Source organism: Pseudophryne corroboree, chromosome 1 (assembly GCF_028390025.1).
Source record: "Pseudophryne corroboree isolate aPseCor3 chromosome 1, aPseCor3.hap2, whole genome shotgun sequence".
In the NCBI taxonomy this organism is placed as follows: domain Eukaryota; kingdom Metazoa; phylum Chordata; class Amphibia; order Anura; family Myobatrachidae; genus Pseudophryne; species Pseudophryne corroboree.
In genome coordinates this window covers 832,705,920-832,729,249 of record NC_086444.1, presented here as the reverse complement: position 1 = coordinate 832,729,249, position 23,330 = coordinate 832,705,920, and the positions used below count along the sequence as shown (strand labels likewise).

General features: G+C 48.1%; 1 protein-coding gene across 11 annotated transcripts in view; it reads right to left on the bottom strand.

Moving 5' to 3' along the window:
• Window positions 1–23,330, bottom strand: part of LOC134911739 (UDP-glucuronosyltransferase 2A2-like) — a 240,192-nt gene that overhangs the window by 94,076 nt on the left and 122,786 nt on the right. For all 11 annotated transcript variants that reach the window (XM_063919810.1, XM_063919806.1, XM_063919826.1 and 8 more), the window contains 2 exons: window positions 22,718–22,866; window positions 21,423–21,554 (listed from right to left, as the gene is read on the bottom strand). In XM_063919810.1, coding sequence (XP_063775880.1) covers window positions 21,423–21,554; window positions 22,718–22,840 — 255 coding nt within the window. In that variant the 5' untranslated portion in view covers window positions 22,841–22,866. The remainder of the gene's footprint in view (window positions 1–21,422; window positions 21,555–22,717; window positions 22,867–23,330) is intronic.

The following is a 23,330-nucleotide window of genomic DNA, read 5'->3' as shown; positions in this document are numbered from 1 at the left end:
CAACAGGCTCACTGCAACGAGGGACCTAGGGGAGAAGAAGTGAACTCACCTGCGTGCAGGATGGATTTGCTTCTTAGGCTACTGGACACTAGCTCCAGAGGGACGATCACAGGTACAGCCTGGATGGGTCACCGGAGCCGCGCCGCCGACCCCCTTGCAGATGCCGAAGTAAGAAGAGGTCCAGAAACCGGCGGCTGAAGGCTTTTCAGTCTTCATGAGGTAGCGCACAGCACTGCAGCTGTGCGCCATTGCGCTCAGGCACACTTCACACCGGCGGTCACTGAGGGTGCAGGGCGCTGGGGGGGGGCGCCCTGGGCAGCAATGTTAATACCTTTCTGGCTAAAAAGAATACATCACATATAGTCCATGAGGCTATATGGATGTATTTCACCCCTGCCAGGTCTCAGAAAAACCGGGAGAAGAGCCCGCCGGAATAGGGGGCGGGGCCTATCTCCTCAGCACACAGCGCCATTTTCCTACACAGCTCCGCTGCTAGGAAGGCTCCCAGGCTCTCCCCTGCACTGCACTACAGAAACAGGGTAAAAAACAGAGAGGGGGGGCATTTTTTGGCGATATTATATATATTTAAGCAGCTATAAGGAAACAACACTTATATAAGGTTGTTCCTATATAATTATAGCGCTTTGGTGTGTGCTGGCAAACTCTCCCTCTGTCTCCCCAAAGGGCTAGTGGGGTCCTGTCTTCTATCAGAGCATTCCCTGTGTGTCTGCTGTGTGTCGGTACGTGTGTGTCGACATGTATGAGGACGATGTTGGTGTGGAGGCGGAGCAATTGCCGGTAATGGTGATGTCACCCCCTAGGGAGTCGACACCGGAATGGATGGCTTTGTTTATGGAATTACGCGATAATGTCAGCACGCTGCAAAAGTCGGTTGACGACATGAGACGACCGGCAAACCAGTTAGTACCTGTACAGGCGTCTCAAACACCGTCAGGGGCTGTAAAACGCCCTTTGCCTCAGTCGGTCGACACAGACCCAGACACGGACACCGAATCTAGTGTCGACGGTGAAGAAACGAACGTATTTTCCAGTAGGGCCACACGTTATATGATCACGGCAATGAAGGAGGCTTTGCATATCTCTGATACTGCAAGTACCACAAAAAGGGGTATTATGTGGGGTCTGAAAAAACTACCTGTAGTTTTTCCTGAATCAGAGGAATTGAATGACGTGTGTGATGAAGCGTGGGTTACCCCTGATAAAAAACTGCTAATTTCAAAGAAGTTATTGGCGTTATACCCTTTCCCAGAGGTTAGGGCGCGCTGGGAAACACCCCCTAGGGTGGACAAGGCGCTCACACGTTTATCCAAACAAGTGGCGTTACCGTCTCCTGATACGGCCGCCCTCAAGGATCCAGCTGATAGGAGGCTGGAAAATACTCTAAAAAGTATATACACACATACTGGTGTTATACTGCGACCAGCAATCGCCTCAGCCTGGATGTGCAGTGCAGGGGTGGCTTGGTTGGATTCCCTGACTGAAAATATTGATACCCTGGATAGGGACAATATTTTATTGACTATAGAGCAATTAAAGGATGCATTCCTTTATATGCGAGATGCACAGAGGGATATCTGCACTCTGGTATCAAGAGTAAGTGCGATGTCCATATCTGCCAGAAGAAGTCTATGGACACGACAGTGGTCAGGCGATGCGGATTCCAATATTTGCCCCGAGGCAAAGGAAAGGGTAAGAGACTGCAGCAAGCAGCCCCTTCCCAGGAGCAGAAGTCCTCCCCGGCTTCTGCAAAGGCCTCAGCATGACGCTGGGACCTTACAAGCGGACTCAGGGGCGGTGGGGGGTCGCCTCAAGAATTTCAGCGCACAGTGGGCTCACTCGCAGGTGGACCCCTGGATCCTGCAGGTAGTATCTCAGGGTTACAGGTTGGAATTCGAGAAGTCTCCCCCTCGCCGGTTCCTAAAATCTGCTTTGCCAACGTCTCCCTCAGACAGGGCGACGGTATTGGAAGCCATTCACAAGCTGTATTCTCAGCAGGTGATAATCAAGGTACCCCTTCTACAACAGGGAAAGGGGTATTACTCCACGCTATTTGTGGTACCGAAGCCGGACGGCTCGGTAAGACCTATTCTAAATCTGAAATCTCTGAACCTGTACATACAAAAATTCAAGTTCAAGATGGAGTCACTCAGAGCAGTGATAGCGAATCTGGAAGAAGGGGATTTTATGGTGTCCTTGGACATCAAGGATGCTTACCTTCATGTCCCAATTTGCCCTTCACACCAAGGGTACCTCAGGTTCGTGGTACAAAACTGTCATTATCAGTTTCAGACGCTGCCGTTTGGATTGTCCACGGCACCCAGGGTCTTTACCAAGGTAATGGCCGAAATAATGATCCTTCTTCGAAGAGAAGGCGTATTAATTATCCCTTACTTGGACGATCTCCTGATAAGGGCAAGATCCAGAGAACAGCTGGAGGTCGGAGTAGCACTAACTCAAGTAGTGCTCCAACAGCACGGGTGGATTCTGAATTTTCCAAAATCCCAACTGATCCCGACGACACGTCTGCTGTTCCTAGGGATGATTCTGGACACTGTTCAGAAAAAGGTATTTCTTCCGGAGGAGAAAGCCAGGGAGTTATCCGAACTAGTCAGGAACCTCCTAAAACCAGGGACAGTGTCTGTGCATCAATGCACAAGAGTCCTGGGAAAAATGGTGGCTTCTTACGAAGCGATTCCATTCGGCAGATTCCATGCACGAATTTTTCAGTGGGATCTGCTAGACAAATGGTCCGGATCGCATCTGCAGATGCATCAGCGGATAAAATTGTCGACAAGGACAAGGGTCTCTCTGCTATGGTGGTTGCAGAGTGCTCATCTGTTAGAGGGCCGCAGATTCGGCATACAGAACTGGGTCCTAGTGACCACGGATGCCAGCCTGAGAGGCTGGTGAGCGGTCACACAAGGAAGAAACTTCCAGGGCGTGTGGTCAAGCCTGGAAACGTCTCTCACATAAATATACTGGAACTAAGAGCAATCTACAATGCTCTAAGCCTGGCAAAACCTCTGCTTCAGGGTCAGCCGGTGTTGATCCAGTCGGACAACATCACGGCAGTCGCCCACGTAAACAGACAGGGCGGCACAAGAAGCAGGAGGGCAATGGCAGAAGCTGCAAGGATTCTTCGCTGGGCGGAAAATCATGTGATAGCACTGTCAGCAGTGTTCATCCCGGGAGTGGACAACTGGGAAGCAGACTTCCTCAGCAGACACGATCTTCACCCGGGAGAGTGGGGACTTCATCCAGAAGTCTTCCACATGATTGTAGTCCATTGGGAAAGACCAATGGTGGACATGATGGCGTCCCGCCTCAACAAAAAACTGGACAGGTATTGCGCCAGGTCAAGAGACCCTCAGGCAATAGCTGTGGACGCTCTGGTAACACCATGGGTGTACCAGTCAGTGTATGTGTTCCCTCCTCTGCCTCTCATACCCAAGGTACTGAGAATTATACGGCAAAGGGGAGTAAGAACGATACTAGTGGCTCCGGACTGGCCAAGAAGGACTTGGTACCCGGAACTTCAGGAGATGCTCACGGAAGATCCGTGGCCTCTACCTCTAAGAAGGGATCTGCTTCAGCAGGGACCGTGTCTATTCCAAGACTTACCGCGGCTGCGTTTGACGGCATGGCGGTTGAACGCCGGATCCTAAGGGAAAAAGGCATTCCGGAAGAGGTCATCCCTACCCTGGTCAAAGCCAGGAAGGAGGTGACTGCACAACATTATCACCGCATTTGGAGAAAATATGTTGCATGGTGTGAGGCCAGGAAGGCCCCGACAGAGGAATTTCAACTGGGTCGATTCCTACATTTCCTGCAAACAGGATTATCTATGGGCCTCAACTTAGGGTCCATTAAGGTTCAAATTTCGGCCCTGTCGATTTTCTTCCAGAAAGAATTGGCTTCAGTTCCTGAAGTCCAGACTTTTGTAAAAGGAGTACTACATATACAGCCCCCGGTTGTGCCCCCAGTGGCACCGTGGGATCTCAATGTAGTTTTGGATTTTCTCAAATCCCATTGGTTTGAGCCACTCAAATCGGTAGATTTGAAATATCTTACATGGAAAGTAACCATGCTACTGGCCCTGGCTTCAGCCAGGAGAGTGTCGGAATTGGCGGCTTTATCGTATAAAAGCCCATATCTGATTTTCCATTCGGACAGGGCAGAATTGAGGACGCGTCCTCATTTTCTGCCTAAGGTGGCATCAGCGTTTCACCTGAACCAGCCTATTGTGGTGCCTGCGGCTACTAGCGATTTGGAGGATTCCAAGTTGCTGGACGTTGTCAGAGCATTGAAAATATATATTTCAAGGACGGCTGGAGTCAGAAATCTCGCTGTTTATACTGTATGCACCCAACAAGCTGGGTGCTCCTGCTTCTAAGCAGACGATTGCTCGTTGGATTTGTAGCACAATTCAACTGGCACATTCAGTGGCAGGCCTGCCACAGCCTAAATCTGTCAATGCCCACTCCACAAGGAAGGTGGGCTCATCTTGGGCGGCTGCCCGAGGGGTCTCGGCATTACAACTCTGCCGAGCAGCTACGTGGTCAGGGGAGAACACGTTTGTAAAATTCTACAAATTTGATACCCTGGCTAAGGAGGACCTGGAGTTCTCTCATTCGGTGCTGCAGAGTCATCCGCACTCTCCCGCCCGTTTGGGAGCTTTGGTATTTCTCGTAGTCCGTAGTGGATGCTGGGCGCCCATCCCAAGTGCGGATTGTCTGCAATACTTGTACATAGTTATTGTTACAAAAAAATCGGGTTGTTTATTGTTGTGAGCCATCTTTTCAGAGGCTCCTACGTTATCATACTGTTAACTGGGTTCAGATCACAAGTTGTACGGTGTGATTGGTGTGGCTGGTATGAGTCTTACCCGGGATTCAAAATCCTTCCTTATTGTGTACGCTCGTCCGGGCACAGTATCCTAACTGAGGCTTGGAGGAGGGTCATAGGGGGAGGAGCCAGTACACACCACCTAGTGGTCAAACTTTTAAATTTTGTGCCCTGTCTCCTGCGGAGCCGCTATTCCCCATGGTCCTGACGGAGTCCCCAGCATCCACTACGGACTACGAGAAATAGAATTACCGGTGAGTAAATTCTTATTTATTGTTTTCTAGAGTTTATTTTACAGGCAGGCTGCTGGCAACAGCCTCCCTGCTTCGTGGGACTTAGGGGGGAGTAGTGTCCAACCCAGAGAGGTTAATGGCCACTGTCTCTGCTGACAGGACACTGAGCTCCTGAGGGTGATGATCGTTAGCTGCCCGAGGCAATCGCTCACTTTCACAGCATGCCGCCACCCCCTAACAAAGCCAGAAAAAAGTGTTAATCCGACACCGGAGTCCCGGTAAGCGGGTCCCCGGTGAGAACGGCGACACAAGGGTGGGAGCGCAGCTCTGGCAGGCTGCGCTCCGGAAGGCTCAGCGGCACACTGTGTACGACGCTGTGAGGGGCATCCTGGGCCAGCGCGATACCCTACACTGGTCAAACATAGCTTTCAAGGTCTAACCCACTGTTTGCTGCAAAAATTACCTCAGGCCAGTATATTCTCTAAGTTGCCGGAAGACGCGCTATTACAGGGGGCGAAGCTTCTCCTCAGAGCGGATCCAGCACTAACCAGCACCATTTTCTCCCTGCAGACACACACCGCAGAAGCCGCAGTTTTGACACGTGTGGGGTTTCAAATCGCACTGCTGTGCCTCTCACCCCAACTCCGTACCATAGAAAGCGTACACTTGTCCATATAATGCATATATATGAGGGGTCCAACATATGTTTGAGGCTATTAGGGATGAGGAATATTATTATATGTATATAATGAATGCCTTCCCACTGTGTAGGGCAGGCATGTCCAAACTGCGGCCCTCCAGCTGTTGAGAAACTACACATCCCAGAATGCCCTGACACAGCTTTAGCATTCTCTGACAGCAATACTGTGTCAGGGCATGCTGGGATATGTAGTTTCACAACAGCAGCAGTTTGGACATGCCTGGTGTAGGGCGTTAAACTCCTTATTTGGGAAAACCTGAGTACACCCAGAGTTATTATCCACATCCCTATAGAGTGTCTAAATTGTCAAATATGGTTGTCTTACCTGTCCCTGGTACAACCTCCATAAAGGCTGATCACTGCTGCAGGTGTGACTCGGAGTTCCACTTTTGCGTACATCTCTGGGGCTATTGTAACGTGGTCAGGCTCCTTACTTGATGATTTAGATTCTATGTGTAGAAGTGACTTGTACTTGTTTCTATGTCACATACAGGATTCTACAGGCTTCACGGCTAGACGCCATGAAGGAGATTGACCTGCATAACGCAGGGACCACTGCAGTTTCGACACGCAGGGGATGGTAGTTACACCAATGGACTGCGGATACAGAATCCGAGTAAGGTATGACAGGTCCGCCCTTCACAGGTAAGACCCTGTTGGGACGCACGGGATACGTGATTATCCATGTCAACTGCGGGTAAGTCGGTATGTCTTCCTTCCGCAGCTGCAAAGACCAGGAAATGATATCCTACACCTACACTGCAATTCTTTCGAACATGATTCCACATGTTCCTCCACTTCCTTTAGAGGACATTGGGGAAATCCAGAAAACCTGCGCCGCCAGGTTCCCAGGGACGGATTTCAAATTCTGCCTTTTTCAAACCCTTCGGTTTGTCGGTGGACCTCACTGCCTGGGGATCAGGCAGGTGGGAGCGAGACTAAAGAGATTCAGTAACACATCTGGGCGATATCCTGCCTAGACCCCTGGAAACAGTTGGGTTGCCAAGGGGTGCAGATTAGAATCTCTGGTATTCCCGCCTCACAGATTATTCAAATCAGGCTTACTCGCTTCTCAGGTAGAAAGTGTACTACTGCTGGAAGCAGGGCTGTTTCTAGCCAATTTGGCTCCCAGTGCGAGATTTAAAAATGCGCCCCCCCCCCCCATATTCACATAATAAAAAATGCCCCCCCCCCCCCCCATAGATATAAAGAGGAAAACCATGCGCGCGCGCTCCCGGCAAGGGGGCGTGGCCTCGTTAAAATGGGCATGGCTTTAAGTTGGGCGTGGCCTCATCTGATCTCATCATCACGGCCACCACAGGATTAAAAAAAAAAAAAGGCCTCATTTTACACATTACAGCAGGCACGCGACCCCATTTTACACAGCACGGCAGGCAAGTGTCCCCATTTTACACAGCACGGCAGGCAAGTGTCCCCATTTTACACATTGCGGCAGGAAAGTGTCCCCATTTTACACATTGCGGCAGGAAAGTGTCCCCATTTTACACATTGCGGCAGGAAAGTGTCCCCATTTTACACATTGTGGCATGAAAGTGTCCCCATTTTACACATTGCGGCAGGAAAGTGTCCCCATTTTACACATTGCGGCAGGCACGTGCCCCCATTTTACTCATTGCGGCAGGAAAGTGTCCCCATTTTACACATTGCGGCAGGAAAGTGTCCCCATTTTACACATTGTGGCAGGAAAGTGCCCCCATTTTACACATTGCGGCAGGCACATGTCCCCATTTTACACAGTACGGCAGGCAAGTGTCCCCATTTTACACATTGCGGCAGGCACGTGCCCCCATTTTACACAGTACGGCAGGCAAGTGTCCCCATTTTACACATTGCGGCAGGCAAGTGTCCCCATTTTACACAGTACGGCAGGCAAGTGTCCCCATTTTACACAGTATGGCAGGAAAGTGTCCCCATTTTACACATTGCGGCAGGCACGTGTCCCCATTTTACACATTGCGGCAGGAAAGTGTCCCCATTTTACACATTGCGGCAGGAAAGTGTCCCCATTTTACACATTGCGGCAGGAAAGTGCCCCCATTTTACACATTGCGGCAGGCACATGTCCCCATTTTACACAGTACGGCAGGCAAGTGTCCCCATTTTACACATTGCGGCAGGCACGTGCCCCCATTTTACACAGTACGGCAGGCAAGTGTCCCCATTTTACACATTGCGGCGGGCAAGTGTCCCCATTTTACACAGTACGGCAGGCAAATGTCCCCATTTTACACATTGCGGCAGGCAAGTGTCCCCATTTTACACATTGCGGCAGGCAAGTGTCCCCATTTTACACATTACGGCAGGCAAGTGTCCCCATTTTACACATTGCGGCAGGCAAGTGTCCCCATTTTACACAGTACGGCAGGCAAGTGTCCCCATTTTACACAGTATGGCAGGAAAGTGTCCCCATTTTACACATTGCGGCAGGCACGTGTCCCCATTTTACACATTGCGGCAGGAAAGTGTCCCCATTTTACACATTGCGGCAGGAAAGTGCCCCCATTTTACACAGTACGGCAGGAAAGTGTCCCCATTTTACACAGTATGGCAGGAAAGTGTCCCCATTTTACACATTGCGGCAGGAAAGTGTCCCCATTTTACACATTGCGGCAGGAAAGTGCCCCCATTTTACACAGTACGGCAGGAAAGTGTCCCCATTTTACACAGTATGGCAGGAAAGTGTCCCCATTTTACACATTGCGGCAGGCACGTGTCCCCATTTTACACATCACGGCAGGCAAGAGTCCCCATTTTACACATTCCGGCAGACTGCGTCCCCATTTTACACATTCCGGCAGGCAAGTGTCCCCATTTTACACATTCCAAAGACAGGTGTCCCGTAATTTATACAATACGGCAGGTGGTGGTGGTGAGGGGGGAGGGAGGGAGAGAGAGAGAGACGGAGAGGGGCTGACTTACATTTGAAGCGGTTCTTCCCGCTCTTCAGCCGCCTCTCCCTCGTCTGCGCGGCACCGGCCGGCTTGGCTCCCCCTTCTCCCTCCTCCCGAGCGCCCATCTGGGGGGCGGGGTTTTGCGGAATGACGCGATTGCGTCGTGACGTCACGACGCAAACGCGTCATAACGCGAAACCCCGCCCCCCTAGCTGGGCACTCGGGAGGAGAGGGGAGGGGGGATTTAGTGCTGAAGAAGTGCCGCGGCGGGCGCTCCGTGCGGTTGCACGGCTCGCCCGCCGCAAGAAACGGCACTGGCTGGAAGCTATCATAACATTTGTCAAACTAATGTAATTATTCCAGTTCCACCTCATTTACGTAACAGGGGTTACTATTCAAACCTGGAGTCATTGATTCCCTACTGCTGGGTGTTCAATTTGGGATGAAATCTGGGAGTGGTGATCTCTGCTCGAGATGTAGAGGAATTCCCGGTATCCCGGGATATCAGGAGTGCGTACTTCACATTCCAATCTGGCCGCCTCTCTAGGCCTATCTAGGGTTACACTACAACTATGTCACTTCCAGTTCCAAACACTGAACTTGGCTTCTACGCAACACCTGGGGTGTTCATATGGGCCATGGCAGCCTTTATACTCCTGCTCCACAAACCAGGAGTGGACATAATTCCATATCTGGGTGACCTTAACATCCTCCAGGGATGTTACGGAGTGTTGCTCTCCCAAATCAACTGTCCCGGGATCTTGGGTGGATCCTGAAGCTTCCAATTTCGCATTGAAAGCCGATAAGGAGGCGTTCCTTCCTGGGGATGATTCTCAACATGGAAGTGCAGAGGGTATTTCTACCGGTGAAGAAAGCGTTGGTGATCCAATCAATGGTCCGGGATGTCCTGATGCCAGCCCGGCAGGGCCGGCGCTACCATTAGGCAGCTTTAGGCAGCTGCCTATGGGCGCCGGCCACTAGAGGGCGGCACGCTCCTGCAAAATCAGTTTTACTTAAAATTATGTTTTGCTAGGCTATCCTAGCGGTGGTCTCAGCGCGGGTCTGGCCAGCTGCAGCCGCCGTTTTCAGTCAACATCACCTCTGGCCAGGGTGAACCGCGTTTTCCACACCCCCTCTGCTGACAGACTGCGGAAACAAACAAGCGCCAACAAGAAGGAATAGCTGCGGCTCCCACTCAGCCAGGCTGCGGTACACATTAAGCATTTTGGGCCACCCTTACCGACTGTCAGCGGCTGGCAGCCTGCTGTGCAATGCTGCTGTGTCTCTCTATACTAGCCGGAGAGGAAGCAACAGCATCGTCCTCTCTCCCTCCTCCCCCTGCACCCAGGGTTTCTGGCTCTGCAGCCCCTCTCAAGGCCGTAGGCAGGGAGGGCCGGTCGCTGCCCCCAGCCTTCTATGCTCCCTCAGCCGCCGCCAATTGCCACAAGCTGCTGGTGGCCAATCGCCTGCTCCCGGCTCCCTTATATTTGCCTGAACCCGGCCTGAACCCGGCCGGCTCCACCTCCTGCTCCTGCAAGGTCAGTCAGTGTGAGAGGAGCGACGCAGTGCTGCCATGGAACCCCACATCTATGGCACACTGTATCAGCCACAGTCAGCAAATAAGTTAATAAAAATTGTCTATGGCATCTTGCTATTAAAGTACATAAGGGTTGATAGGTATAATTTATATAAAGGAAGGGGGGGGATGATAGGGGTGATTAACAGAAAATAAATAAGGGGGTCCACAAAATTATACTATATATATATATATATATATATATATATATATATACACTACTTATGTATGCTTTGGAAGAATCTCTTTTTGTGTTAGACAAGTTTTCACATATAAAGTTTAGAGATAATCTGGAGGCATTGCCCTAAAGGAGCAGTATAGTAAGGGTTAATTCTATGTATTTCGTTTTATGTTAGATATAATAGGGTAATGGTAGATAAACCTTAGAACCATGCTTTAACTAGTGGATGCACTTCAGAATAAGCTCTTTTCAGTATTCACAAGTAACATTATTAATGTAACAATGTATTAGAGTTAATTGTAACAGGTTTTTTGGATACAAATGTTTCATTTCATCAGCTGCATAGCCTTTGATATACGGAGGTTTTTTAAGTGATAATATTGATTGGCCATTTACAGTAAATAGCTGCTGCCTTCACCCGATGTAAGAGCAGTGTCAGTATTCTTCATTTTTAATGTTGTACTTTGTCGGTTTAGTGTGTTTTTAAAACTTTACAAACCTATATAAATGAGATCGGTGTTTGAGCACTTTTGGTGATAAAAGTATTTTCTATGGTTGCTATGGTTACCGCACCCACATTGACGTCATTGAGACTTCTGGTGGTCATTTGTTAATGACGTCAATGCGATCCACACACCGGCGGGGAGGGTGGTTTTCTCGCCTGACTGGTACCTTATTCCTGAATGGTATGTCTATATAAAGATACTTTTTTGTATTTGTATTATTTCCTGATGACAATTTAAAAAATAAATTGAAACATTGAAGAAGTAAATAGGACGGATGTCCGTTTCTTACTAATGGACTGCTATATATATATATATATATATATATATATATGCTCAAGTTAAGAATGTGGGACCCCCTGGGCTATCAGTTTCACTATCACGTGGACATGTAATGGGAATAGTACCCTGCAGCGAGCAAGGGTACGTTTTACTCTCCTGATCAAGTTTACTCACTGGGTTTCATGAAAAGGATATACTGTGTTATAAAGAGGTTGGATTTATATATATATACATATATATATATACATATATAATGTCATTTTATTGTTATGTATAATGTGTACCCTGGAAGCACTCACAGTACATCGCAGGGATTACTACTGTGTGGCAGGGCGTGAATGGGCTCTACTGTGGTGTAATGTGAATAAGGGACACTACTTTGTGACATAACTTAGATAAGGGGCACTGCTGTTTGATGAAACATTAATGAGAGGCACTATTGTGTTGTAATGTGAATAAGGAAAGGGGTAGGCTTAAGTTTTGCCTAGGGTGCCGAAACACCTTGCACCGGCCCTGCAGCCCGGGTATCGGTTCATCAGTGCATTCGCCTTCTGGGGAGGATGGTTGCCTCCTAAGGGGCTCGACAGTACGGAAGATTCCTTGCACGGTCTTTCCCACTGGATCTCTGGGTCTTATGGTCAGGATCTCATCTTCACATGCACCAGCGGATACGCCTGTCGCCGAAAACCAGAATTTCACTCCTCTGGTGGCTGCAAACTTTTCACCTACTTGAGGGCCGCAGGTTCGGGATTCAGAATTGGATTCATCTAACCACGGATGCAAGTCCCAGGGGTTGGGAAGCAGTCGCTCGGGGGGGGGGGGGGGGGGGACTTCCAAGGAAAGCGGTCAGTTCAGGAATCTCTCCTTCCAATAAACATTCTGGATCTGAAGGCCATGTATAACGACCTTCTACAAGCGGCACATCTTCTGCGAGATCAAGCCGCTCAGGTTCAGTCGGACAACGTCACAGCGGTGTCCTACATAAACAGGCAGGGCAGAACGAAGAGTAGGGCTGCAATGTCAGAGGTGACAATAATCCTCCTCTGGGCAGAGAAGCATGCGCGGGCGCTGTCAGCAATCTTCATTCCGGGAGTGGACAAATGGGAAGCAGACTTCCTCAGCAGACACGATCTCCATCCAGGAGAATGGGGCCTCTACCCGGAGGTATTCGCATAGGTAACAAGCCGATGGGGTGTACCTGAGATAGACATGTTGGCCTCTCGCCTCAACGAGAAGCTTTGGAGGTACTGTTCCAGGTCGCGAGACCCACAAGCAGTGGCGGTGGATGCCCCGATACCTCCGTGGGTGTTCCAGTCAGTGTAAGTGTTCCCTCCACTTCCACTCATCCCATGGATTCTCAAGCTAATAAAAAGAACAAGAGTTCAGGCGATCCTCATTGCCCCGGACTGTCCAAGAAGTGCTTGGTACGCGGATCTTCTGGAGTTACTGCTGGAAGATCCGAGGCGTCTTCCTCTTCGCGAGGACCTTCTGCAACAGGGGCCGTTCGCTTATCAGGACTTACCATGGCTACGTTTGACAGCATGGAGGTTGAACGCCAGATCTTAGCTTGGATGGGCATTCCGAACAAAGTCATTCCTACCCTGATACAGGCTAGGAAGAGGGTAACACTAGGAAGAGGGTAATTACAATCGCACTTGGAAATAGTACGTGTCTTGGTGTGAATCCAAGAAGTTTCCTATGGTGGAGTTTCAATTAGGACGGTTTCTCCTCTTTCTGCAAGCAGGAGTGGTTGTGGGCCTACGCTTGGGATCCATAAAGGTCCAGATTTCCGCCTTGTCTATTTTCTTCCAGAAACAATTGGCTGCTCTTCCTGAGGTTCAGACTCCTACGACACCTTGGGATCTTAAGGTGGTGCTGCAGTTCCTGCAGTTGGATTGGTTCGAGCCTTTACAGGAGGTGGACGTCAAGTTTCTAACGTGGAAGGTGGTCACACTGTTGGCATTGGCATCTGCTCGACGGGTGTCGAAATTGGGGGCATTGTCATGCAAGAGCCCCTACTTGGTTTTCCATGAAGATGGAGCTGTGCTCAGATGGCGTCAGCAATTTCTTCCAAAGGTTGTGTCGGTTTTTCACATCACCAACCTATTGTGGTGCCAGTGGATACTGACTCCTCAATTACCTCACAGTCCTTGGATGTTGTGAGGGCTTTGAAAGTTTCTGTGAAGAGGCCTTCTCGTCACAGGTAGTAGGACACTCTGTTTGTCCTTAATGATACCAACACGGTTGGGTGTCCTGCTTCTAAGCAGACATTTGCTCACTGGATCGGGTTTACTATCCAGCATGCTTATTCTACGGCAGACCTGCCGTGTCCAAGATCTGTTAAGGCCCACTCTACTCGTACAGTGGGTTGTTCCTGGGAAGCTGCCCGGGGCATCTCGGCTTTACAGCTTTGCCGACCAGCTGCTTGGTCGGGGTCGAACACGTTTGCTGAAGTTCTACAAGTTCGATACTTTGGCATCTGAGGACCTAAAGTTTGGTCACTCCATTCTGCAGGATCCTCAGCACTCTCCCTCCCGTACTGGGAGCTTTGGTACATCCCCATGGTACTAAATGGAACCCCAGCATCCTCTTGGACGTAAGAGAAAATAGGATTTTATTTACCTACCGGTAAATCCTTTTCTCGTAGTCCGTAGAGGATGCTGGGCGCCCGCCCAGTGCTTCGTTTTTCTGCGTTGCTACTTGGTTAAGTATTGGTTCAGCTGTTGCTGTTCCTCTTTCATGCATGGTTAGCATGGTTTCTTCAGGTTACATGCTGATTGGCATGGTTGCTATCTGTTTCATGCTAGATAACATGTTTTCTTCGTGTTGCATGATGGTTGGCATGATTTCTTCATGTTTCATCCTGGTTGGCATGATTTCTTCATGTTGCCTGCTGGTTAGCATGGTTTCTTCATGTTACCTGCTGGTTGACACGGTTTCTTCATGTTTCAAGCGGTTTTGCATGATTTCTTCATGGTGCATGCTGGTTAGCATGGTTTCTCCATGTTGCATGCTGGTCAGCATGGTTTTTTTTCGATTCGGTGTGACCTGGTGTGAATTTCACCACTATCTGTATTTCCTTCTCTCAAAGTATGTCTGTCTCCTCGGGCACAGTTTCTAGACTGAGTCTGGTAGGAGGGGAATAGAGGGAGGAGCCAGTCCACACTGTTAAACTCTTAAAATGCCAGTGGCTCCCAAAGGACCCGTCTATACCCCATGGTACTGAATGGAACCCCAGCATCCTCTACGGACTACGAGAAAAGGATTTACCGGTAGGTAATTAAAATCCTATTTTAAATAATATCTGTATTAAAACTAACCTATGTCCAATAAATGTGTGTAAATGTATTTTTTTTACGCTTAGGAGGGGTGGGGGAGGGTTTAAAAATGTAGACCCGCCTACAGTTGGGAGAGGCACATCATAAAGTAGCTCTAAATAGTAAGCAGATTTACCTCTTAAACTGCCCCCCCCTAGAAAAAAGTCTAGCTCCGCCCCTGGCAACTTCTTCACTGGCACACTTCTCCACACTTCACTGCTTCATGAATAGACCCATACGTCACCAAGCTGCCCACAGCATGGCAGCTGTAACAAAATGTTTCATATGTTGATTTGCGATTATCACCACTATTGGTGCCACTATCTGTTGTTTTATTACTGGAGCCATAGCAAATTTTTAAATGCAGTTTAAAGAACTGTAACTCAAAAGACTGCAGTATTCAGAGAACAGCTGATAAAAGGTTAGGTTCATGTTACATAGTTTAACTTTTTTCTCTTAATTTTGTTTTGTTTCAAGCTAATAAAAAAAAAAATTAAGCATAACTTTTGACTAAAGCACTTGAGATGCTACTAAGGTCACTTCATGGCACCGATTACTTGCCCTCAAGCCAGTTCCTCTCTTCCCTCCGCAGTTGTCACAATTCCCATATCATGTTTGTTTCATAAATGAAACAGCAGTTGAACATATCTAAGGATTCTTTAACAGAATAGAGTAAACTCAAGAGATGTATACTTATTCCTTTACAGCACACTCCATACACTTCTATAAAACAGGGTAGGTGTGGTACAGTTAGCATACCAGTATATATATATATATATTTCTCTATCGTCCTAGTGGATGCTGGGGTTCCTGAAAGGACCATGGGGAATAGCGGCTCCGCAGGAGACAGGGCACAAAAGTAAAGCTTTCCGATCAGGTGGTGTGCACTGGCTCCTCCCCCTATGACCCTCCTCCAAGCCAGTTAGATTTTTGTGCCCGGCCGAGAAGGGTGCAATCTAGGTGGCTCTCCTAAAGAGCTGCTTAGAAAAGTTTAGCTTAGGTTTTTTATTTTACAGTGAGTCCTGCTGGCAACAGGATCACTGCAACGAGGGACTTAGGGGAGAAGAAGTGAACTCACCTGCGTGCAGGATGGATTGGCTTCTTGGCTACTGGACATCAGCTCCAGAGGGACGATCACAGGTACAGCCTGGATGGTCACCGGAGCCTTGCCGCCGGCCCCCTTGCAGATGCTGAAGTAAGAAGAGGTCCAGAATCGGCGGCAGAAGACTCCTCAGTCTTCTAAAGGTAGCGCACAGCACTGCAGCTGTGCGCCATTTTCCTCTCAGCACACTTCACACGGCAGTCACTGAGGGTGCAGGGCGCTGGGAGGGGGGCGCCCTGGGAGGCAAATGAATACCTATTTTGGCTAAAAATACCTCACATATAGCCTCCGGAGGCTATATGGAGATATTTAACCCCTGCCAGAATCCGTTAAGAGCGGGAGACGAGGCCGCCGAAAAAGGGGCGGGGCCTATCTCCTCAGCACACAGCGCCATTTTCCCTCACAGAAAGGCTGGAGGGAAGGCTCCCAGGCTCTCCCCTGCACTGCACTACAGAAACAGGGTTAAAACAGAGAGGGGGGGCACTAATTTGGCGTTAGAAATATATAAAAAAGATGCTATAAGGGAAAACACTTATATAAGGTTGTCCCTATATAATTATAGCGTTTTTGGTGTGTGCTGGTAAACTCTCCCTCTGTCTCTCCAAAGGGCTAGTGGGTCCTGTCCTCTATCAGAGCATTCCCTGTGTGTGTGCTGTGTGTCGGTACGTGTGTGTCGACATGTATGAGGACGATGTTGGTGAGGAGGCGGAGCAATTGCCTGTAATGGTGATGTCACTCTCTAGGGAGTCGACACCGGAATGGATGGCTTATTTAGGGAATTACGTGATAATGTCAACACGCTGCAAGGTCGGTTGACGACATGAGACGGCCGACAAACAATTAGTACCGGTCCAGACGTCTCAAAAACACCGTCAGGGGTTTTAAAACGCCCGTTTACTTTAGTCGGTCGACACAGACACAGACAGGGACACTGAATCCAGTGTCGACGGTGAATAAACAAACGTATTCCTTATTAGGGCCACACGTTAAAGGCAATGAAGGAGGTGTTTCATATTTCTGATACTACAAGTACCACAAAAGAGGGTATTATGTGGGATGTGAAAAAACTACCGTAGTTTTTCCTGAATCAGATAAATTAAATAAAGTGTGTGATGATGCGTGGGTTCCCCCCGATAGAAAATTATGGGCGGTATACCCTTTCCCGCCAGAAGTTAGGGCGCGTTGGGAAACACCCCTTAGGGTGGATAAGGCGCTCACACGCTTATCAAAACAAGTGGCGGTACCGTCTATAGATAGGGCCGTCCTCAAGGACCAGCTGACAGGAGGCTGGAAAATATCATAAAAAGTATATACACACATACTGGTGTTATACTGCGACCAGCGATCGCCTCAGCCTGGATGTGCAGAGCTGGGGTGGCTTGGTCGGATTCCCTGACTAAAAATATTGATACCCTTGACAGGGACAGTATTTTATTGACTATAGAGCATTTAAAGGATGCATTTCTATATATGCGAGATGCACAGAGGGATATTTGCACTCTGGCATCAAGAGTAAATGCGATGTCCATATCTGCCAGAAGATGTTATGGACACGACAGTGGTCAGGTGATGCAGATTCCAAACGGCACAAAGGTGTATTGCCGTATAAAGGAAGAGGAGTTATTTGGGGTCGGTCCATCGGACCTGGTGGCCACGGCAACTGCTGGAAAATCCGCCGTTTTTACCCTAAGTCACATCTCTGCAGAAAAAGACACCGTCTTTTCAGCCTCAGTCCTTTCGTCCCTATAAGATCATATCTGCCCAGGGATAGAGGAAAGGGAAGAAGACTGCAGCAGGCAGCCCATTCCCAGGAACAGAAGCGTTCCACCGCTTCTGACAAGTTCTCAGCATGGCGCTGAGACCGTACAGGACCCCTGGATCCTACAAGTAGTATCCCAGGGGTACAGATTGGAATGTCGAGACGTTTCCCCTTCGCAGGCTCCTGAAGTCTGCTTTACCAAGGTCTCCCTCCGACAAGGAGGCAGTATGGGAAAAAATTCACAAGCTGTATTCCCAGCAGGTGATAATTAAATTACCCCTCCTACTACAAGAAAAGGGGTATTATTCCACACTATATTGTGGTACTGAAGCCAGAAGGCTAGGTGAGACTTATTCTAAAAAAAAAAAAAAAATTTTTTGAACACTTACAAAGGTTCAAATCAAGATGGAGTCACTCAGAGCAGTGATAACGAACCAGGAAGAAGGGGACTATATAGTGTCCCGGGACATCAGGGATGCTTACCTCTATGTCCCAAATTTGCCCTTCTCACTAAGGGTACCTCAGGTTCGTGGTGCAGAACTGTCACTATCAGTTTCAGACGCTGCCGTTTGGATTGTCCACGGCACCCCGGGTCTTTACCAAGGTAATGGCCGAAATGATGATTCTTCTTCGAAGAAAAGGCGTCTTAATTATCCCTTACTTGGACGATCTCCTGATAAGGGCATAGTCCAGGGAACAGTTGGAGGTCGGAGTAGCACTATCTCGGATACTGCTACAACAGCACGGGTGGATTCTAAATATTCCAAAATCGCAGCTGATCCCGACGACACGTCTGCTGTGCCTAGGGATGATTCTGGACACAGTCCAGAAAAAGGTGTTTCTCCCGGAAGAGAAAGCCAGGGAGTTATCCGAGCTAGTCAGGAACCTCCTAAAAACAGTGCATCATTGCACAAGGGTCCTGGTAAAAATGGTGGCTTCCTACGAAGCAATTCCATTCGGCAGATTTCACGCAAGAACTTTTCAGTGGGATCTGCTGGACAAATGGTCCGGATCGCATCTTCAGATGCATCAGCGGATAACCCTATATCCAAGGACAAGGGTGTCTCTCCTGTGGTGGTTATAGAGTGCTCATCTTCTAGAGGGCCGCAGATTCGGCATTCAGGATTGGATGCTGGTGACCACGGAGCCCAGCCCGAGAGGCTGGGGAGCAGTCACACAAGGAAAAAATTTCCAGGGAGTGTGATCAAGTCTGGAGACTTTTCTCCACATAAATATACTGGAGCTAAGGGTAAATTTATAATGCTCTAAGCTTAGCAAGACCTCTGCTTCAAGGTCAGCCGGTATTGATCCAGTGGGAAAAACATCACGGCAGTCGCCCACGTAAACAGACAGGGCGACACAAGAAGCAGGAGGGCAATGGCAAAAACTGCAAGGACTTTTCGCTGGGCAGAAAATCATGTGATAGCACTGTCAGCAGTGTTTCATCCCGGGAATGGAAACTGGGAAGCAGACTTCCTCAGCAGGCACGACCTCCACCCGGGAGAGTGGAAACTTCATCGGGAAGTTTTTTCCACATGATTGTAAACCGTTGGGAAATACCAAAGGTGGACATGATGGCGTCCGGTCTGAACAAAAAACGGGACAGGTATTGCGCCAGGTCAAGAGACCCTCAGGCAATAGCTGTGGACGTTCTGGTAACACCGTGGGTGTACCAGTCGGTGTATGTGTTCCCTCCTCTGCTTCTCATACCTAAGGTGCTGAGAATTATAAGACGTAGAGGAGTAAGAACTATACTCATGGCTCCGGATTGGCCAAGAAGGACTTGGTACCCGGAACTTCAAGAGATGCTTACAGAGGTCTTATGGCCTCTGCCGCTAAGAAGGGACTTGCTTCAGCAAGTACCATGTCTGTTCCAAGACTTACCGCAGCTGCGTTTGTCGGCATGGCGGTGGAAAGCCGGATCCTAAGGGAAAAAGGCATTCCGGAAGAGGTCATTCCTACCCTGGTCAAAGCCAGAAAGGAGGTGACCGCACAACATTATCACCACATGTGGCGAAAATATGTTGCGTGGTGTGAGGCCAGGAAGGCCCCACAAAGAAATTTCAACTCGGTCGTTTCCTGCATTTCCTGCAAACAGGAGTGTCTATGGGCCTCAAATTGGGGTCCATTAAGGTTCAAATTTCGGCCCTGTCGATTTTCTTCCAGAAAGAATTGGCTTCAGTTCCTGAAGTCCAGAAGTTTGTCAAGGGAGTATTGCATATACAACCCCCTTTTGTGCCTCCAGTGGCACTGTGGGATCTCAACGTAGTTCTGGGATTCCTCAAATCACATTGGTTTAAAACCAGTCAAATCTGTGGATTTGAAGCATCTCACATGAAAAGTGACCATGCTCTTGGCCCTGGCCTGGACCAGGCGAGTGTCAAATTGGTGGTTTTTTCTCAAAAAAGCCCATATCTGTTTGTCCATTCGGACAGGGCAGAGCTGCGGACTCGTCCCCAGTTCTCTCCCTAAGGTGGTGTCAGTGTTTCACCTGAACCAGCTTATTGTGGTGCCTTGCACCTACTAGGGACTTGGAGGACTCCAAGTTGCTAGATGTTGTCAGGGCCCTGAAAATATGTTCCAGGACGGCTGGAGTCAGGAAAACTGACTTGCTGTTATCCTGTATGCACCCAACAAACTGGGTGCTCTTGCTTCTAAGCAGACTATTGCTAGTTGGATGTGTAATACAATTCAGCTTGCACATTCTGTGGCAGGCCTGCCACAGCCAAAATATGTAAATGCCCATTCCACAAGGAAGGTGGGCTCATCTTGGGCGGCTGCCCGAGGGGTCTCGGCTTTACAACTTTGCCGAGCAGCTACTTGGTCAGGGGCAAACACGTTTGCTAAATTCTACAAATTTGATACCCTGGCTAAGGAGGACCTGGAGTTCTCTCATTCGGTGCTGCAGAGTCATCCGCACTCTCCCGCCCGTTTGGGAGCTTTGGTATAATCCCCATGGTCCTTTCAGGAACCCCAGCATCCACTAGGACGATAGAGAAAATAAGAATTTACTTACCGATAATTCTATTTCTCTGAGTCCGTAGTGGATGCTGGGCGCCCATCCCAAGTGCGGATTATCTGCAATACTTGTACATAGTTACAAAAATCGGGTTTTTATTGTTGTGAGCCATCTTTTCAGAGGCTCCGCTGTTATCATACTGTTAACTGGGTTTAGATCACAAGTTGTACGGTGTGATTGGTGTGGCTGGTATGAGTCTTACCCGGGATTCAAAATTCCTCCCTTATTGTGTACGCTCGTCCGGGCACAGTACCTAACTGGCTTGGAGGAGGGTCATAGGGGGAGGAGCCAGTGCACACCACCTGATCGGAAAGCTTTACTTTTGTGCCCTGTCTCCTGCGGAGCCGCTATTCCCCATGGTCCTTTCAGGAACCCCAGCATCCACTACGGACTCAGAGAAATAGAATTATCGGTAAGTAAATTCTTATTATATATATATATATATATATATATATATATAATAGATAGATAGATGCTATACACACACAGTATGTGTGTGTGTATATATATATATATATATATATATATATATCTGTGGTGAGTAGGCAGAGTAAATCTTTGGTTTACAATATCAGGTCATATATCAAGATTGTGCATTCTAACCAATCAACAGTTATATAGCATTCCTAGTATAAGTTACACAATACAAGCAAGGTGGCTCTTTGGTACACATTTGTACGTTTGCGCTTTGTTGTTAATAAGTAACTCAGTTGTGTAGTTAGGAATCACTCATAAAGCGGACAAGAATTAGGCTCCCACTTAGAAAACCAGGACACCCATGTAATCATATGATTGCCCAGGGCATTAAACTTGTGTTACCCCAATAAGATAAAGCAGGGAGTCAGAATTCAAATCAAATAAGTATTTTGAGTTGAAAATTTTAGTTGGGAAAAAAGGAAGTAGTTCAAGGAAACACCGTCGTGCTGGACACATATGCGGTGTAACATAAACTTATTGGAAAGGCAGTATTACCTTCTGCGGCAACTGGCTCAGAGCAGCAGCAATTACGTTACTTCTTTCATCTGTCAGGTTTTTCACCATAGAGCCAAGAGAAAATACCACAATGCCGTGTTCTCCTGAGCTTTCAACAATCTTTTCCATTTCCTTTAACAAACAAATGCGAGTAATTTTTTTTTATATTTTCCATAAAATTATATTAAAACAAAATAGTATTCTAACAAACACACTTTTTCAACTCCATCAACACTCAACTATCATAAGGGAGACATTGAATAGTTGCGGCATTGCCACAATTGCAACACGCCTTGCTATGTCGTGTGAAAACTGCTTGTGAACCATTTGATGGTTTAACCATCGATGCTATGCTTCTATGCATTTTTAAAGGACAGAGATAGTTTGTGCATGCACCAAGGGGCTCTACTATAGACACAGACTTTATACTTCCTTGTGTACGCAGCAGGAGTGACGTCAGGAGCTATCAGAGTGAAGTATGCATCACAATCTTGGCATTGACTGGCAAAGCATCTCTATCAAATCGGAAACATCAATGGTTTATACTGCAGCTTGTGCAGCAGCGGGGAAGGGGGTGGGGGAGTCCGCGGCTGCAGTGTGATCGCCAAACAGCACCACTATAATAATGTCCTGGTGGCCAGGGGCCTGCGGCTTCAGTGTGATCACCGGGCAGCCCCACTATAATAATGTCCCGGCGGCCAGGGGCCTGCGGCTGCAGTGTGATCACCAGGCAACCCCACTATAATAATGTTCCGGTGGGGCTGGGTGCCACATTATGCGGCAACAATATCCAGGTTGGAGTGATTTCTGCAGCTGGAGAGGATGCCGGCAGGGGGTTGGGGTGACTGCGGCGGCAGTGCTCCATTCTGCAGCCGGCAGCCAGAGGGGAAAATGATCACTTTTCGAAAAACTGTCTTCTCAAAAAGACCAGTTTTTCGTAAGTGATAATTTTCTCATGGAGGCATAACGAATCATGAACAAATTGTGAGAGAATACAATGAGTATGGAAAACTAACAATTCTCACTGCACAATTTTTTCATGAAGAATATTCCCCATGGTAAGAAAAGCATACCTACCTAATTTATATAATCAAAGCTTTAGTTGTAGCAAGTGGCGTTCTAGTTAGTTTCCATGTTTTTAATCTAGATATTTTTTTTATGTATTTCTTAAGTTTTATGATTTTAAATCTGTTTTACACATCTATACCATATAACTTTCTATTTCCACCTATTCCATTTTATGTACTCATTTGTTTTGCAGAATTTTCACGTATGTGCATAGAAGAGTGAATTACCTCTGGTAAAGGTTTTGCTGGTTTGCAGTGCAGACCTCCTACAAACTCAAAGTTAGGAAGCAATGGTCGTGGATACTCAAAATCCCAGTATGTCCGAATGAGCCACATTTCTGCTTTTCCCATAATTTCACAAAGTGAGGTAGGTCGACCTGATGAGAATAAAAATAGTAATACTTGTTAGGAAAAGCATTTATTAAACATATACAGTGGTCATGACATGCATTAGTAACAGGATAAAGATCAGACTTGGAAGGGTATGTAGTCAGGATCCCAGCAGGGGGGAATCCGATGGCCAGAATCATGACGCTCACAATGCCAACAGATGCCCAAGGTGAGTATTAGGGTAAGGGTTAGATTTAGGGCTAGGGTTATAGGCACTAGGAGGAGGGTTAGGCTGTGGGAGGGGATGGTTAGAGTTAGGGGTGGGTTAGTTGTAGGGCTAAAATACTCATCGGGATCCTACGACGGACATCTCTAACCTCTTCAATCCGCCCTCTTCCCTTCTCAGGCCAGAGCCCTTTGCTGCTCCCTTCCCGCCCCTGAGAAAGTCTGATACCGGTCAGAGTCCTATGCTGCAGGATCCATTTACGCATGTGCAGAACGGGTCCTGCAA